This window comes from Cupressus sempervirens, chromosome 3, assembly GCF_028749045.1.
Source record: "Cupressus sempervirens isolate cs-2001-9-10 chromosome 3, ASM2874904v1, whole genome shotgun sequence".
Lineage (NCBI taxonomy): Eukaryota > Viridiplantae > Streptophyta > Pinopsida > Cupressales > Cupressaceae > Cupressus > Cupressus sempervirens.
The window spans coordinates 292,756,342-292,775,433 of record NC_143120.1 but is presented as its reverse complement, the minus strand read 5'-3'; the positions used below and the strand labels follow the sequence as shown (position 1 = coordinate 292,775,433).

At 36.5% G+C, this 19,092-nt stretch overlaps 1 protein-coding gene across 3 annotated transcripts in view; it reads left to right on the top strand.

Annotated features, from left to right (window-relative positions):
- Nucleotides 1–19,092, top strand: part of DUO3 (Homeodomain-like superfamily protein) — a 110,159-nt gene that overhangs the window by 14,354 nt on the left and 76,713 nt on the right. For all 3 annotated transcript variants that reach the window (XR_016362122.1, XM_089819546.1, XM_089819545.1), the window contains exon 5: nucleotides 17,115–17,171. Coding sequence is in view for 2 of the 3 variants with exons in the window: in XM_089819546.1 (XP_089675672.1) it covers nucleotides 17,115–17,171 (57 nt within the window). In the remaining variant the exon portion in view is untranslated. The remainder of the gene's footprint in view (nucleotides 1–17,114; nucleotides 17,172–19,092) is intronic.

The window sequence follows — 19,092 nt, the reverse complement described above, 5'->3', positions numbered from 1 at the left end:
TCACACAAAAAAACACAAGGCTGTTTGTGATTTTTACAGAGCTTCTGCCATTTTTACAGGGCAATTGTTTAGGCAAAGCAATGCCTGAGAAACACAGATGACGGGTTCAAAAGAGAGACAGGCATGAAAAAAGGGCTTTTATGTGCATGGAAAGTGACTACAAACTAACAAAAATGAACCATGAACACTTACATAAGAACCCTCAAACATTTGCAGAGGCATAAAAATAGACTTTCTTTGTGGCAAAAATTCTTCATTTGCAAGAAAAAACTGACAGAAAACTCGTGAATCAGAAAAAAATGTTGCTGCCAAAGACAATTTTTGATAGAGTCCAAAAAGGGTTCCTTAAATTCTGAAAAGTGTTTTCCAGAAAAGAAAATCATTGGAACAAAGGTTTCATTGAAGAAATTTTCGGATCATTTAAATTTTTTTTACTCCTGTTTTCACACCATACTAAACAATGGGAATTGCATTTTTTATTGAAAGAATCAAATGTGTGTTTATAGGCGAATTACATTGCTGATTTGTCCTTTTAAACAATTGAACATTCAAGACTAAATTAAAATCAAATCTAATCTACCTAAAAATACATTATTGATCATTAAAATATGAACATGCTGATATTATTCTAATAGTTTTAGAATTGATGTGAGAACTATGGTGATCATGGAGATGGCCTAGTGCATGATGCACAACAATGATGTGTCGTATAGATCTCAAGGTAAAGTAGTAAACCTGACAATGTATCATTGGTACAAAAATCCCTGCAAAGCCTTGCAAGATGTTTGTTTTGAACTATTATGATAATAGGTAATTGTCTATTATTAGTTAATGGTAATCTATTGTAAATATCTAGTTAGCTTTAAGTTTGCTTTCACTTTAAAAAATTTTCTCTGTTAGAATAGAATGTTTCTATTCTTTACAATTGTTTCCTAAGGAAACATTGTTTTATTCTTTTGTATAATTGACCTTTTGGCCTCTATTAATAACAAGTAAGTATTTTGCCAATTACTTCCGTACTATGGTATTAGAACCAATACTTCAAATTTTTTCAGAAAAGTATAATTTCTTTTGAAATTTTTTGTTAAATTTTTTTGAAATTATTTCTGAGATTTTTTTACATAAACCCGGCTAGGATTTCAATTTGTTTTTTGGAGAATTACAATCATAAAAAATTGATCTGGTATTACACTCAGCTAGGGTTTTTAGCGAAATAAATCTTTGAATTTTTATGAAAATCTTGAAATCGTGACTGTTCATGTGTGTCGAACTGGTGTTTGTGCCTGTGTGTGCCGAACTATGGTGCTGTTTTTTGCTGATATAAGGCAGCTCGTGATTCTGCATTTTGTGATTTTAGGGTGAAGAGTCTGTTCGTTTTGTGTTGTCCCTGCAAAAAATGCCTCTTCCAGCACCAGCATCCTCCATCTTCAAGCACTTTTTTACAGCATTCTGCCATTTTTCTGCAAATCTGAGCTTTCATGGTTGCCAATTGCATTTTTTTCGAAATCCTAATTTTTGACCTTGGAAATTTTTTTTGATTATAAATTCTTGGTGGGTTTTTCAAGATCAACTGGGTTGTTGTCCGTTTTTTTTGGGTGCCTCATTTTTTGAGCCACCAGATGCAGAAAACGACACCATATTCTTTCTAGGTTTTTCGAGCTCTTTTCTAGGTCACTCTCTGATTTTTCTTGGTCTTCCATTTTTTTGCCTCGAAGAATGTGCCTACACAGATTTTCACAAATTTTCATTGGAAAACATGCCATGGCATCTCTGACAAACATTTTGCTCGAGCACAACTCCAAATTCAGTGGTCGAAATTATGGCACTTGGAAGTAGCGGATCATTGCAATTTTTGAATATTTGAACACCGATCAACATGTTCTGGGTGTTACGAAACATCCGACTTCTCCTGATCCTGATTAGGATACATTGAATCTGAATAATTGAGAGGCGGTGATGCCTCTCAAATTATTCGTGGCTAATGACCAGCTGTCTGCTTTCTCAGATTCCATCCGACAAGACAGCTGCCGAGATCTGGACACATCTCAAAGGTCTTCATGAGAGTTTTGACAAAAACAAAGCTTTCTTTTTGAAAAACACTCAATTTTCTATTGTCATGAATGAGCGCACCTCGCTCTAGGCACACTTGAATCGGATTTAGGAAATCCGTGATCAGTTACTTGTCATCGGTTGCAAGATGGAGGAAGAGGATATTGTGGTTATCACTCTTCGGAGTTTACCATAATCTTATGAGCATTTTATCGAGACTCTCAACATCACATCTTCTGGTGTTGATTTGAAGTTCACTGATCTCTGCACCTTGCTGCTTCAACAAGATCAGTGGAAACAACAGTTCGGTAGCAGCTCCAGTTCCACCTCCACAGAGCAAGCCTTTCTTGCGAAATCCTTTCAAAAGGATAAAGGCAAGTTTCAACAGCCATCTCAGCAAAAGTCTTTTGCTCCAGCATCAGATGGTTCTCGAAGGAAGAACATTCAATGCAACTATTGCTACAAGTTTGGACACATGAAGGTTGAATGTTAGAAACGCTTAGCTGCATAGTCTAAGCAATCAAGTTTGCAACCCAAAGCGAACAGTGCAAAGCACACTAAGCAGATGAAATCTGCCTTTTATGCCTTCATGGCTAAAAAACCTGCAGATCATGTGAAGTCATGTGCTTGGTACATTGATTCAGGTGCCTCTCGTCATTTCACTCACCGCAGAGATTAATTTACTGACTACCAGCCTTATTCAAACTCTGTTATTTTTGGTGGCAGAGAAGAGTACACGGTTGTCGGTAAAGGCAACATTCAGATTAAGTCTGCTGGGAGGAATCTCATATTCCTTGATGTGTACCACGTTCCAGGGATGAAACTTAATCTACTCTCAATTAATCAGTTGTTGTGACATTCTCCACACTTGGATGTCATTTTCAGTTCACATTAGTGCACCATCACTGATTGGGCGACTCAGTCTATTGTTGTAGTGGGTCTTGAGAATCATGGTCTTTTCAGACTTACTGATTTTGGTGATTCTCGTGACTTAGCTATGGCTGCTCAGTGGTCTTTTGTCAGCACACTTTGGCATCAACGATATGGGCACTTAAATATGCACCATCTCTCATAGCTTGCTCGAGATGAGCTTGTTCTTGGATTGCCAGAGATTCAAACTCAACAGCTTGGAGTTTGTGATGCATGCCAGGATGGGAAGTAACATCACACAACTTTCACCAGTGGCGATTCATGGCGAGCTTCTTAGGTACTTGAGCTTGTACATGCCGATATCTGCGGCCCTATGGCCACTCCTGTTCTTGGGTCCAGGTTTTTTTCTGTTGTTTATTGATGATTTCAGTAGAAAAATGTGGGTGTATTTCCTTAAAAAGAAATCAGATCCATTTCCTATATTTCAGAAGTTTAAACCTTTAGTTGAAAAAGAGTTTGGGAAATCTATTATTACTCTTAAATCAGACAATTGGGGGGGGGGGGGGGGGGGGAATTTTGCTCTAATGTTTCCTCCAGCTTCTTGGATACACATGGCATCAAATGCTAGTTAACCACACCCCACATGCCACAACAAAACAGTGTAGTTGAATGTCGGAATAGGACAATGACCAAGATGGCTTGATCCATGCTCGAACACAAACATGTTCCGAAGAAGTTTTGGGCAGAAGGAGTTAACACTGTAGTTTATCTGTTGAACCGATCACCCACAGTGGCAGTCAAAGGTAAAACTTCGGAAGAGGCCTAGTCATTTCGCAAGCCCAGAATCAGTCACCTGAAGGTTTTTGGCTCCCTTGCTTTTGTTTGGATCCCTGATGCATCACGCACCAAGTTGGATGCCAAGAGTCAGAAACTCATGCTTGTTGGATATAGCAGTCTTCACAAAGCCTATTGCCTGATCGATGTTGAGGCATCTTGTCTCATCTATAATTGTGATGTAGTCTTTGATGAGCAACAAGAACCTTTCATGCCTATTTCTCTTGTTCCTGATCCAGCATACCAGCCTATGAAGGATCGTGATTTGGGAGTTCAACTTCCATTAGGTCCACCTGATGGGAGGGCTCTAGTAGCTCTTGCAGCTTCAGTTATACTAGTGATCCTTGTACACACACCTCCAACGTCTCTTGCAGGATCACCTAGCTTTGTAGATGCTTCACTTGAGTTTGATCCAGATTCTTCTAATGAGAACCTGATTGTCACACATCTCGTGATACTAATGTTTGTCATTCTCCTATTAGGCCTAAGTGGTGGGCTAAGACACTTGTTGATCTTCGTAATGATGAGCTCATTAATGGGAGAACTGCTCGGAAAAAGACCAAAACTACTGAGTCTGTTAACTCTGCTCTCGTGGCCAACATTCAGAGTGTGTTTGAACCTCAAGCATACTCCGAGGCTAAAGGAATTCCAGAGTGGGAAAAGGCCATGACATCTGAACACCAGAGCTTGCTGAAGAACAACACCTAGGTCCTTTTTGATCGTCCATCAGGGAAGAAACCCATTGGTTGCAAATAGGTTTACAAAATCAAATACAAATCAGATGATACTTTGGATAAGTACAAAGCTCGTTTAGTGGTGAAGGGCTTTTCTCAGCGTCAAAGCATTGATTATGAGGAGACCTTTGCTCCTACTACAAAGATGAGCACCATCAGATTAGTCCTACCCATGGCAACATAGTTTGGTTGGAATGTCCATCAGATGGACATCGAGAGTGCTTTCCTAAATGGTGATCTCCATGAAGAGGTCTACATGACGCATCCTCCTGGTTTCAAGGTTGTTGGTAAAGACCATCAAGTTCTCAGATTGGTACAAGCCATCTATGGCTTGAAGCAGACCCCTCGGGCTTGGTACATAAAAATTGATAAGTACCTCAGTGATCAAGGCTTCAAGAGAAGTTCTTCAGACTCAAATTTGTACATCAAGACTACTAACAGTGACATCATCCTTTTGGTTATTTATGTGGATGATTTGATCATCATTGACAGCTTGACATCTTTGATTTAGGGAATCAAATAGAGCTTATGCCAGTATTTTGGTATGATCGACCTTGGGCTCATGCATTATTGCCTAGGTGTTGAAGTTTGGCAACAGTCTTCTAATATATTCATCTCTCAGTCCAAATATGCTAGGGCCTTATTAGACAAATTTTGTATGCAAGATTGCAAGCTTGCATCAACGCCTATGGAGAAAGGTCTCAAGTTATCCGCAAACTCTAATTCTCCTTTCATTGATGACACTACATATAGTCAACTAGTAGGCAACCTCATCTACCTCTTTGCTACTACGCCTAATATTAGCTTCATAGTCAGTTATATTTCACACTTTATGACAGCTCCTAAGGCCGATCATTGGATGGCAGTAAAGCGTGTGCTTCGTTATGTGAAGGGCACTTCAGATTATAGACTTCTGTACTCTTGAAGTTCTATTCCTAAACTCAGTGGGTTCACAGATTTAGATTGGGTAGGCTTTGTTGATGATAAAAAGTCAACGTCTGGATGTGTTCAGTTTGGGATCCGGTGCAGTCACATGGACCAGTAAGAAGCAATTGGCAATTTCTCTCTCCTCTATAGAGGCCAAATATAGAGGGATTGTTAAGGTAGGATGTGAAGCTGTTTGGCTTCGTCGGAAGCTTGGGGATGTGCAGATGTCACCAACAGGACTAACTACTCTGTTTGTTGATAATGAAGGTGTTATTAAGTTAGCACAAAATTCAGTCTTCCATGAACGAACCAAGCATGTGGATGTTCACTGTCATTAGGTTGAAGACGAGACTATAGATTTGGAGTATGTTCCTACCACAAATCAGATTGCATACATTCTCACCAAACCTCTTGGTCTTTACAAGTTTGTCAAATTCGAGGACAACTTGGTGTTGTAGATAGATTAACCATTAAGGGAGGGTATTACAATAATAGATAATTGTCTATTATTAGTTCACAGATTTAGATTGGGCATGCTTTCTTGATGATAAAAAGTCAACGTCTAGATATGGGTTCACAGATTCAGATTGAGCAGGCTCTGTTGATGATAAAAAGTCAACTTTTGCATATGTGTTCAGTTTGGGATCCGGTGCAATCACATGGACCAATAAGAAGCAGCAGGCAGCTTCTCCTCTACAGAGGCCAAATACAAAGGGACTGTCAAGGTAGGATGTGAAGCTGTTTGGCTTCGTCAGATGCGTGGGGATGTGCATATGGCACTAGCAGGACCAATTACTCTATTTGTTAATAATGAAGGTGTTATCAAGTTAGCGCAAAATTCAATCTTCCATGAACGAACCAAGCATGTGGATGTTCACTGTCATTACATACGACAGCTGGTTGAAGACAAGACTATAGATTTGCAATATGTTCCTCCCATAGATCCGACTGCAGACATTCTCACCAAGCCTCTTGGTCCTGATAAGTTTGTCAAATTCAGAGGACATCTTGGTGTTCTAGATAGATTAACCATTAAGGTATTATTAGTTAATGGTAATCTATTGTAAATATCTAGTTAGCTTTAAGTTAGCTTTCGCCTTTTTAGCTTTCTCTGTTAGAATAGAATGTTTCTATTCTTTACGATCATTTCCTAAAGAAACATCGTTTTATTCTTTTGTATAAATTGACCTTTTGGTCTCTGTTAATAACAAGCAAGTATTTTACCAATTACTTCCGTAATATGAACATGGTCTGAAAACTTGTGATTGTAGAAAACTCGGCAAGCTCAAATTTTACTCGGACTAGGTGATTTGACAAAAACTAATTGTACAAGTGATATTAAATTGCTTCCTTGTGATGGGAAATTCTCACAAAAACAAACATCTAGTTGCTCATGATACAATGATATTTCCTCAATGGACTGCAATTAGAAAATGCATTTGCAAAATAGATGATTGATTATGGATTGTGGAAATCTAGTCTTATTAATTTATTGGAAAACATATTGACAAGATTGTGCTTTTTTTTACAAACATGTGACATGTGCGTGGTCGAGGGTGATTTCACACAACATGTTTTTTGCATTATATGCTTCATATGATGTTTTCACACTTGTGCAATGCATAGTTCTAACAGCTACAAGCTAGCTGTTTGCCCATTTTTGCCAACATTTTTGGTGATTAAACTGTTGAATGTATGAATATTGACAAAACTTTTTTGGGTTATTGATTCAAGAGCTTTTTTATCTCACAAGAACTTTAATGCTAGGTAAATTTTCAATCCAAACTCTTGAAGAAACTTGGTACTGACTTAAGTATAGGGTAGCACAATTTTACATTTTGGTTATGCTATATATGTGCTAGTTCTTGATATCAAAAGGAGTGAGGAAACTGAATTTCATTATGTTTAGATGTTACATTCCATCACATTGATCAGTGCAGGAGATTCTTGCTGATATTTCCACTCTACTGGTACATACTATATTAGCAACCAAAATTGGAATTGCCTTCATCTCAATATATGGTTGCTTTGCAATAATAATCTTGAGAAGTGCATCGGTTTCCAAACCCCCCTATTTTGTTATTAATAATATTAGTGGGTTTGTTTTTGTGTTCATAGGCCCATATGCCATGGGATTTGAGTAGACATTACCGAGGAGTACTGAGAAAGGCATTTTTCTCCCTGATCTCCCCCATGAGCACAATGTTTAATAAGTCTATTTCCACATATAAGCTACTTCTTGCTCTTATAGATGTTACATTTGTGCATGTAGTGATATTCATCGCATTCATTTATCCATGAGGTTCTTGCTGATATTTCTACTATATTGATATATTAACAATGAAGATTGGAATTTCCTTTGTCTCAAATATATGGTTGTTTGACAATAATAATCTAGAGAAATGGATCAGTTTATTGTAATGTCCCTATTTTTTTGAGCTCTTGTAGTTGATTGAGTTAGTACATTATAGCGACGCTCATGAGTTGACAGGGTGATTTGGGGGTCTTAGTTGTGGACTTACTAGTTTTACTAAGTCTATTTCAGGCAATTGTCATATTTGGTAGTTCAATTGGTGGTGTTGGCTATCGGTCATCACCTGCATCAGATGAGGCTATTTATTGCACGGGCTCATATTTATTAATTAATTATTGAGTTTATATCATTATAATGGCACTTTATTAATATGATGTTATAAAGTGATGTTGTGTTGGTGAAGCTTCATAAGTGGAGTTCTGTTTGGGAAACAAGTGCCTTTGGGGGATTATAAATATGAGCTCTATTGGGTGGATATTTTGCAACCCGACATTTTTGGATAAAATCCAATCGCAAAATAGGATGACTAGGGACAGTGCATGAGACAAAGTCTCTCCTACCTTAAAGGGAAGGGTCCCCCTTCTCACCGTTCCTTGGATCAACTCAAGGCAAGCAAGAAGTTGAGACATTTTGTAAGGGGTGTTACCAATATTCTTTCCTCTTAGCTTTTAGGAAAGAATCCACTTACCTGTGGAGCAAGTAATGGGCAAGATGAAACCTCAAACTACACTTCTATCTAAAGTTGTAAACGATGATACCGATAAACTAACACTAACTCAAAGGCTAGCTGAAAGCACACCGGGTTGGCTCTAAGTCCTATTTTAACCTATTTATAAGAATAACCTCTACCATTGGGGCACAAAGACTTTCAAAAGTAGGGAATTCCAACTATTTTTCGTGAATTTGAGATGGTAATACAAGCTATAGTCAAAGCTCCTAGTCTATGTATTACCACAACTGCTCCCTTTTAAAGCTTCGGCTCCGATTGTTTCTTAAATCACTATACTCTTTTATTGAACACACAGTAATAACATGAATCAAAGACAATAGTCACAAATTACAGTTAAAGTTTCTAATTTTATCTATTACAATTGATTCTAGTCAAAGCTTCGAATCCAATTGCTTCTTTTATTCACTTTTCTCCCAAATTCGTACTACACAATTGAAGTTATGCTTGCACAATTGTGGCAGAGCTTTCTTGTATACAACAAAAGATGATTTTTAGAATTAGGAGGCACTCCTTTATATAGGTATAGGAGTTGAGAAAAAGATGGAGGAAAAAGTGGGAGCAACTCAACCAACTTTGACCCGGTCTAACTAAAAGAGAAATTATTGAGTTACATGCAACTGCACGTGCAACTCGCATTACATGTATTTACACATTTTCATGTAGTACATCCTTTTCAATTACAAACATGAAAGAAGAAGAAGAGGAAAGATGAAAAATAATTGAAGCAATCCTAGGGATTATTTTGAAAGGCCTTGTACTTGATGATGCAATCCCCGATGATCAGAGGATCAGGAGTTCCTATACTTTGTACCACAACATTCATCTTGATAACCATGGTGTTGCGTCTTTTGATAGCCTATGACTCTCTTTGATGAATTGATTGTTGTCATTTGAAATCTTGATGTGATCAAGCTTTTTCTTGTTCAAGTTGTTGTGAATTCTCTTTTGTAGATTGACACATTTTGGAGTCTCCTTCACTTTGAAAACCTTTTTGATGGTGTCCAGATGTAAACTCAAAACAATTTTTTGACAAGCATTTGCAACCTTTTTTGTTTTTTTAAAGCAAAGTGCTTGACGTATTCTCACACGAACTTAGGTTCTTAGACAACCATCGGGAAAATGGAGACCAAATGAATTACTATTTTTGAAGCACGCCTTCTTTACTAGATGTCTTCATTCTTTATAAAAACTCTGGCATATCTTGACTTGCTGCAACATGAAAGTTTCAATTGGATTGAATTCTTGAGAACTTTTGGGATCTGAGTTACAATGACGAATCCATGAGGAGTGAGTATTTGAAGTATGGATTAGACACTTATGGAACACATTTGATGGCTATAAATGAATTGGAAAGCATATGTATTTGGATGGAAAAAGCCAAAGTCAGACTTGGAAGGATGGATATGCTTTGAAACATGAAAGTGGAACACATGGGAATATGTGTAAATGAAAATTCTTGACTTTTTAAGAAGTGACTTGGGCTTTCAATGTCATTGCATGAAAAGTGGATTACATGTATATGCAACATGTAATGAAGAATGGAAATTGAGATGGGATGCTAATGCGGATGGAGGATGAGCTTTTACATGTAGGTGCGGATAATAGATGAAATGCAAAGCATGGAAAGATGCAGAAAATGGAAAAAACATGTATTTGCTCATGAGGGCGTGAGTGCATATGGAGGAATGGAAATGGAAAATGGAAGAGGGACAACAAATGTTATAGTCATCTTTGGTGAGAAGGTGAAGTCAAAGTACGTGGAAGATGAAAATGACATTTTTTTGACTTTTCAATAAGTGGCTTTAAGTCAAAAACGAGGTTTTGAGATGCAATTACATGTAAGGCTTTTCGTGTAATTGTGTCGTGCAAGTGAATGCAGAAAGTGAGATGAGTGAAAATGGGATTACATGCATGTGCAGATGGTGAATGAGATGGAAAACATGTAATCGCATTTGTCCGATGAAATGCAAATTTTTGTGACATGGAAGATAGAAGTGGAACGTGATGATGCTTTTGCATGAAGTGAAACAACTTCTTGGGAAAGAACTTGTAACTTCTCCAAAGTGGAGAAAATCAGAAAGCAAGAACACAGAACACAAAAACTCAAAAGAAAGACGTACCTTTGGAAAGTGACTCAAATATGTCAATATGCAAAGCACTTCAACACACAATTTTGAATTTTGGAGTTTGGCGAAAAACCAAAAACATGAAAATAAACAATTTCTTCATTTTTAAAGAAAAACTGCACTTTCCATGGTATTGATTTCAACAAGTGGCAATCATTAAGCAATAATGTGCATAAAATCAGCAAGATAAGCACAAATTAAATAGCAAGAAAGAAATTGTCCACTTACATGAAGATTAAGTGCCAAAAATGGTGGAGGGAAATGCTCCAATGTTGAAAATTTCTTCAAAAACACTTTGAATCTTTCAAACTTTGCAATAGCAAACAAGGCTTTTTAAGTGGAAGATGACAAAATGCGCCCTATTCTTGCTCCAAAATCCAATGTTTTTGTATGCACATGCAATGAGACATTTTTTAATAACAAATGCCTTTCTTCAATGTAAAAGATCAAAATGTTTTGGCTGTTAAAGGTTAAAACATGTACCAAGATGCAATGTAGAACACATCAAAAGCCAAATCGATTCATCCTTGGGAAAAAATGTGAGCTAAAAATGATGCATTTTGGAATTTTTTCCAAAAATGTGCCCTAGGATGGAACTTGGAAAAACGTTTTAAGCAAGATGAATCCATTTTCAATGTTGAAAATTCCATGGCTAAGAAAAATGACCTTATTAGAGAAGATGTCATGAAAAACCATTAAGTAAATCTCTCACAATCTTCAAAATCGGGTTCTTCGAGGCTCATTGCATGTGTTCTTCCAAAATCAGGTTTCTTGAGAGCAAATACATGAGCTTTAGTGCAAATTGGTCCTTTAGGAGGCAGTGCATGTTTTAAAATATGCACAAGATGCAAATCGGACCTTTTAGGATGGATTGCATGTTTTAAAAACTCCGCATAAGGCGAATCGTACTTTTTAGGAGGCATGACATGTTTTAAAATATGCATTTGGTTAAAATCGCACCTTTTGGGAGGCATGGCATATTTTAATTGAATGCTCATGTTTTGGATGCAATAGCACATTTTAAGTCATAAAATTCACCTTTAGATGCAATGGCACCAAAAAGGTCCACTTTTGATGATCTTATGCTTTTAAGTTGAACTTTATATGTAGTGACATGTAAAATGTCCACTTTTGATGGATTTTACATGTAATAGCATATAAAATATCCACTTTTGATAACTTAAAGTGGTTAAATAAGCATATGTCAATTTAATTTCATTAAAATGTTACTTTAATGGGACATAAACCATATTTACATATCATATTAAAAATATAAATATAAATATCATTTAAAAAGTAACATTTAAACGAGCATTTGATTTACATATCAAAAATTAAATTGAACTATATAGTTAATATAGTCACTTTAAGTGAAAAATCAAAAGTAACTCAACTTAAAATTATAAGATAAAGTGCACTTTAGTTACTTTAAGTGAGAAATTTAATTGATAAAGTAACTTAAAAACATAACATATAGTGAATTTTTCATGTCCCCTCTTTTGCGCTAGTTCTTTTGGCCCCTGGTTAATCTATCTCCACATCTGGATAGATTAACGACATTTATAGAAAGGATGCCTGCTAGTCACAAGGGGAGATTTGTCTTAAGTTTGTTATTTAATGTATTAAAGCACTTTAATAAAGTTACTTTATGTTTTATTAAGACATTCACTTTATAAAGTGACTTAAGTGACTAGAAGACGAAATTGGTGTTTTATCCCACATCTCTTATTCCAACACTTTTCCCTCACTTCGAGGTTATAAATAAGAGGCTCAGTCTTGGGAAAGACACAATGAATAAATATAAGAAAACTCTTCAAATCCTAATGGTCGCTTAAAGTGTGATTGGATTGTTCTTAAGGACGAAATCCCTTAAGAAAGTTGTGGTACTAGGCACAAACCTAGTATCCACGTACAAGTTTTGAGATAACAAGGAGTGGATACAACTTGGAATCATCAACAAGTAACAGTTTTTTGATATGGAATTCCGTAGAGGAGATTGAGCCAAATTTGGGTATGTACTTTGCATATTGGGCATGAGCAATTGTCAAAGATTGACTAATACCTACATAGCGGAGCGAAGAGGGTAGTAGTAGAGGGATTTCATCTCAAGCGGATAGGACAGAGATACTCGAAGGAGTAAATCACAGAGATAACGTGGCATTCATGCAAGTTTGATATATAGCAGTGTTTCATGGCTTGCACCAGTAACGGGTCGGATTCGGCATTCACACGTTTGAAGCAGCAACCATGTCTGAAACGGTATAGAGCTTGGAAGATGTGATGGTATTACATTGTGGTGGATTTCGGGCACAATATGCATTGGCAGAAGGCAAACTGGTTGAGTCTTGGTAGTGGCATCGGGTCTTATCTCCATTTCAGGTCCTGACCACCATTGGCATACGTAGAAATCACGGCTCTGTCATCTCTCTTCTCCACCTTTAATTGCTTAACTTTGCATATTAATATCTCATTTATGGGAATGTAACGCTGCCATTAGTTTAGAAAATGTTTTATAAGAAACATTGGCTTTTTTTTATGTGTTCATGTTATTGATTATGTATTTAATGTTGTTATGAGTAAAATGATTGGTATATCTTCCTATTAGTATTAGTTCAGAGAGATGGTAATTTTGGGAATGCAATCATAGTTTTGCTTAAAGATTAGTTCATATAGCAATTGTAAGATGAAATGTTTGTAGCCAAGTTTGATAATTCTGAGCCAATCCAGTAGAGATCATTACAAAATTTAAGTTATATTTTTCAAAAAGTGAATGTCAAGTTAAAAGTATACCATGATATTTTTAATTCGTGCTGTTGCATAAAAAATGTCCACTTTGAGGCACTAAAACGGCCATATCTCTTGACTGACAACTCCAATTATGCTCTAGGTTAGATCAGATCGAAGGGAAAACCGAAAACCATGACTTCAGCAAGACCAAAGGACGAAGAACCAACAAACGCAAACTCAAAGGCAAAGAAAAGGACGATGAAGGCCTCAAAAATCAAGCATGGGCTCGACAGAAAGCAAAACGAAAAAGACTTGACGAAAGCCTTCAGTAAAACAATTTGATATACGAATTTAGTTGATTGATTGATCGACATTAAGCAATTGAATATCAAATTCAACTTAGAGAGATGTGAAACTGGTTTTAAAAAGTTTTGTACTGTTACCTGCATTTTGTGATGACAAAATGCAGGATAACAAGCACGTTGTGAAGGGAAAGGCATCCGCTTGTCTATTTTCTTTTGTTACTTGTGGAGAGTTTTTCTTGAGGTTGATTTTATGCCCTTGCTGAAGTATAAGGGTTTGAAGCTGGGAGGTATTTTGAATCATTGCTGAGGTATAGTGATTTAATTCTGAATTCGGTTGAATCTACTTACTGTATTCGTCTCTGGCTGGGAGAGAAAATTGTAGCTGAGAGATCTAGAATTAGCATTAATTCTATTCTCTACTGCTGAAAGGTTTGATTTGGTGCTGAGAGTTTGTGCAATTTTGCTATTACTTCTCTACTGTTTCTCTCTGTATCTGAGAAGTCAATCTATGCTGAAGAAGTCGACATTATTTGGAGAAATCATTGAAGCTGTTTTAGTTAATTAAATACCTGCAATTTATTCTGGGAATTAACTGTGCATTGTGAAGGGCTGCGGTTGCCATTCAAGGCAGCAGTTAATCCAATACAGGGCTGTCTCTACCTTAGAAAGGCTGTGAATGAATGCTGGGAGCCTGTGTCACAGTTTACAAGGCATGTGTTTAAGAATTCTGCCACTGTGATGTACTGTTAGGCCTGCGATTCAATTTCTAGGGCCTGTGCATGACTTTGGAGGGCCTGCAATTCATGTTGGTGACCTGCTGACAAATTCTGTGCGCTGCTGCTGTTAGTTTCTGGAGGCCTGCGTTCACCTGAAGAGGCCTGTGATTATCTGTGTGAGACCTGCGATCAGTTACTTGTGGCCTGCATCCAAACTTAGGAGCTTGCGCTTCTGTTTAAGGGCTGTGTTTGAATTGTCAGTGGTCAAGGTGCTCGTTTGGATGCCAAGCAGCACTGGAGGAGGCTGTGTTCAATGTGGAATGGTGGTAATTTGGCTGACTGCTGCCTGGGCTTAGGGAAAATTGTTGTTGCACAAAGCCAGGTGCCGTTGTCTTCATAATCTAATACTTTGTAATTCCAGTTGCCTTTTGTTATGACAGCAATCAGATTTGCATTGAATAAAAATGGCTATTAGTTTATGTAGTTGGTGTAATTGAGTTTGATAATGATAGCTAAGTATTGGAATTCACTAAACTTATTGCTTGAAAAGTTTGTACACAAATGATGATTTCAGTATTTAGAAATTCAATGTTCAAAATGCAAGAGCAATAAATCCAAACTACAAGAGAGATTTAGCATTACAGTGATATTGGGCTAGCTTGCCAAGTGTTTGACGAAATGTCAAACACATGAATTTGTTGAAGAAATTGTTGTTTGATTAGCCATAACCAGACAGGGTTATCACGTTTACAATCCTCCCCAGCTTGCCTTCGGTGATATTAGTTAGTTTGTTGTTTTGTCTTGTGCCATGGTATTCGGTTAGACATTATTGAGGACGAGAAAGGCATTCTTCTTCCACCAAGGTTTAATAAGTCTAGTTCTACAAGCAACTTCTTGCTCTTAAAGTAGACGTGGTTTCTCAATAATAAGTCTGAGCCTCAATTTAAGGAGATAACTCTAACCCAACCATTAATGAAATAGTTTGCTGTTGAATGCAAGTTGGACAAGTGGTATAAACATTATTACATTAGTATATGTTAAACCCCATTTTCTCATAGACTTTATTTTCTTAATCTTCAATATTGCCCAAGCTTAAATAGATATTACTTTATTTAATTTGTAAATCTTTAACTCATTTAGAAGTTTTCGCCAAGAGATATGCATATGCTTTTTGTACAGACTAAACCAAAATAAGGATGTCTCTATTCCCTCTTTTTCTCACCCCCTTCCCCCACCCCACCCCCCCAAAACTAAAATAAAATAAAATAATTTTTTGTTGGATCTGTGTATCAAACCCCCGTCGTTGAGTAGTTAGATTCTTTTTTTGTTTAGGGACTTTTTCTGTTACAGCGAATGTTTTAATTGGTTAGAGCTATGTTACTGAGCCACCGGTTATTTTAGAACCCGCCCCACATTAATATTGTTTGGCCTGGGATGGGTTCAGTCTTGGTTTAGCCTTGGGGGACTTGCTGCCATTGGGTCATAAAAAGCAAAAACTAACCTAAAGGCTTTTCAAAAACATTTAAATAAAAGAAAGTGTCTTTGTACCTGGTTATGCACACCTTGGGTAAATCTGAGGCCAAACCCAGGGGGATTTGTGGTTGCTAGGCCCCATAAAGTACAAACAAACTTTTTTCTAAGAACAAAAACTACCTTAAGGCATTTTTAACAGATTTTTATCAACAAAAATGTCTAAACATTAGGGTTCAGGGTTAAGTGATAAAATTGTGAAAATGGCGTGTTGTCGATGTGTGTTTTCAGAAGCCTATGAACCCCTTAAGGTGTGCTGCTCCTAAATCCCATTGGCGTCTCCACTCCTAGACCTCACTGTTTTATATTATATAATTTTGAATTTTCCAAAAGACACACACACACACACGTGTGTCTAACTATATACACATACACAATGTACACAAGGAACTTTTTACCATGCTGCCATACCGAAACTGGTATCCACTCATGTACTAGGATCTGTTGCTTAGGAAGAGAAGCACCCCAACATCTGTGGCAAGGTGGAGATGAGAGTTTGTCTCCAAACTGATGCTTCAAAGGGGGAGTTACTCCCCATAACTTTATTTTATGGAATAGGGAGTGGATGTTCTCTCTGTCTCCTTATTTCCAAAATGCTCATGAACAGATGGAATCCCCACTGTACATTGAGTAAGAGGATTCTGTATTAAGGTGGACCATTTGTTTATTTTTTTGTCCCATTATCCTTCACTGTTCTTAAAACTTAGTTGAATACTTTTTGTTTTGTACTTAACAGGGATCCAATCCTAATTGATTGGAAGGTGCAAGATCAAATTTGAGCAGTTACTTTTGAAACTTATGAACATCATTTATTCAGTATGGCATGTAACAAAGTGACATGACAAAATGGCAATGATGAAGAGCTACAGTCGTTGTATCAAACAAGCAGAGATAAATTGCTAATGCCAACATAATCACACAGGCCTATAATGAATGACAACTGCTAGCAAGTCATACAGTTTCAGTGTGTAATAGTTAAGTCATCACAGTGATCTTAACTACTTTTATGCCTGGGTGCATTTTCATAAAAATAAGTTTAATTCCTCTTTCCTTCTGAGTTTCACTGGGTTGTTTAATTGTCAAAAACTGCAGAGGAAATCTCTCTTGATGTCATTGGTTTATACACATTCAAACAGTAGACTGCAAATCTTGTTTTAAACTTAAGAACCTATTAGTTTATTAAATGGAGATAAGAATCTAACACTGTAAAAGATTGTAACTTTTCTGAACTTTGTTAGTTTATGTGCTGCAGATATTTGTAAGGCAAAAAAATCGTGCCTCTTCACGTGCACCCGAAAATCCTATCAAGGTAATGTTTTTGTTTTCATGTTTTTTGTATTGCAAACTGTATATGTTAATGTAAAAGGTTGCAGTATTCATTTTTTCCATGTCTAATGTCTTTTCTATTGTTTAGTCAATCTTATTGATTACCACCTTTACATGCTAATTCATTTCAACTATGGGAAAGGATGTAGAAAACTTAAACTCATAGCAGTTTAAAAGAAATTATTAGGTGCAGATTGAAATGCCATCTTTATCAGATTGATTTTTGAAATGAATTCCCCGTGTTAATCTTTTAGAGTGTATATTTTCCAATCTCTATTTTAGAGAAAGACTCAATCTTTCTACATATATGATGGTGGTGCCCTATAGCCAAGGGACACAACCTTTTGTTATGCTATGATTATAATTATATAATTCAATATAATAATAATTATATTATTGTATAATATAATAATTATATTATTGTATAATATAATAATTATATTATTGTATAATATAATAATTATATTATTGTATAATATAATAATTATATTATCAACTTATCTAATACAATAACTATATATTATTATTATTACTATATTAATTATGTTTTTAATTTGATATAATTATTGTGTTGCTATGACCTTTATGTTATCTATGTAGCTACAATAATATCAACACTCCCTCTTAGCTAGGGAGGAATCCTTCTTGATAACTTTTAGTTCGTCCTTGTAAGTTCCTAACACTATCTTAAATGATTTACTTATGAGAACGATATGGAAGTGTGTGTGTGTGTATATGTATACATGTAAGGGCACCCCCCCAAGAATATAGTTTAGGGTTCTGCCTCTCCCTAAAGAGAGAAACTGTAGATCTTTGTGCATGTGTACAGAGGGCCACAGCCCTACTATTCGCCTGTGACGAGGGACTCTACATAGCCACCCTCGATCTATCATAGAAGCCGAGGCTTGCCTTCATTGGGGCTTTGCACCAGCAGCCTTTAAATAGTAGGGGGGACAAAGAAAGCTTAAAAAGTAGTACCTAATAAGCTGCCTTCTGGTGGAGGTCGAGATTATGTTGTTCGTTGGGAATTGGAGAAGGTCCAATGAGCAAACATCGAATGACTATGCAAAAAGGGGTCCCTTACCTAAAAATAGTAGGGGTATGCGTGCAGGGGCCTATATATAAAATTTCTTGTATCAATTAATTTAATTCAGCATTACATAACTATTTAATTTTCTCTATTTATATGTATGTACTTAAGTATACATATATAATAATTTTCTCTATTATATAATATACTCATACATCTACAATTGAATTGAATAGTAATTAGTCATTGTTTTTATCCGATTGAAGCCATAATTCATCAACAACCATAAACATCATAATGAATTTTAGATATCTCCATATGACATATTCTCGGACTTCATGTCATGCGATATGATCATTTTGGATATGTATCACATGACATGTCCTTAGGCATTACCTCATGTCATATCCACCATGGTGGAATTAGAAAGTAACCTTTATGGCATGTCCTCGTATGCCACCACATGCACTATCCACCATAAAGGATTTTTAAGATATCTACCATTATGTCCTTGGATACCACCACATGCGCTATCCTCCATAATGGATTTAGGATATGTACGATTATAGCATGTCCTTGGGTACCACCACATGCACTGCCCACCATAATGGATTTAAAAGGTTACCTTTATGGCATGTCATCATATACCATCACATGTGCTATCCACCATAATGGATTTTAAGATATGTACCATTACGTCCTTGGATACCACTACATGCGCTATCCTCCATAATGGATTTATAATATCTACCATTATGACATGTCCTTGGGTACCACCACATGTGCTAGCCACCATAATAAATTTTAGGATATCCACATGGATATCAGTTACTCCATGAGCTATCAACTATCATTGTCAGATTGTCACCTCACA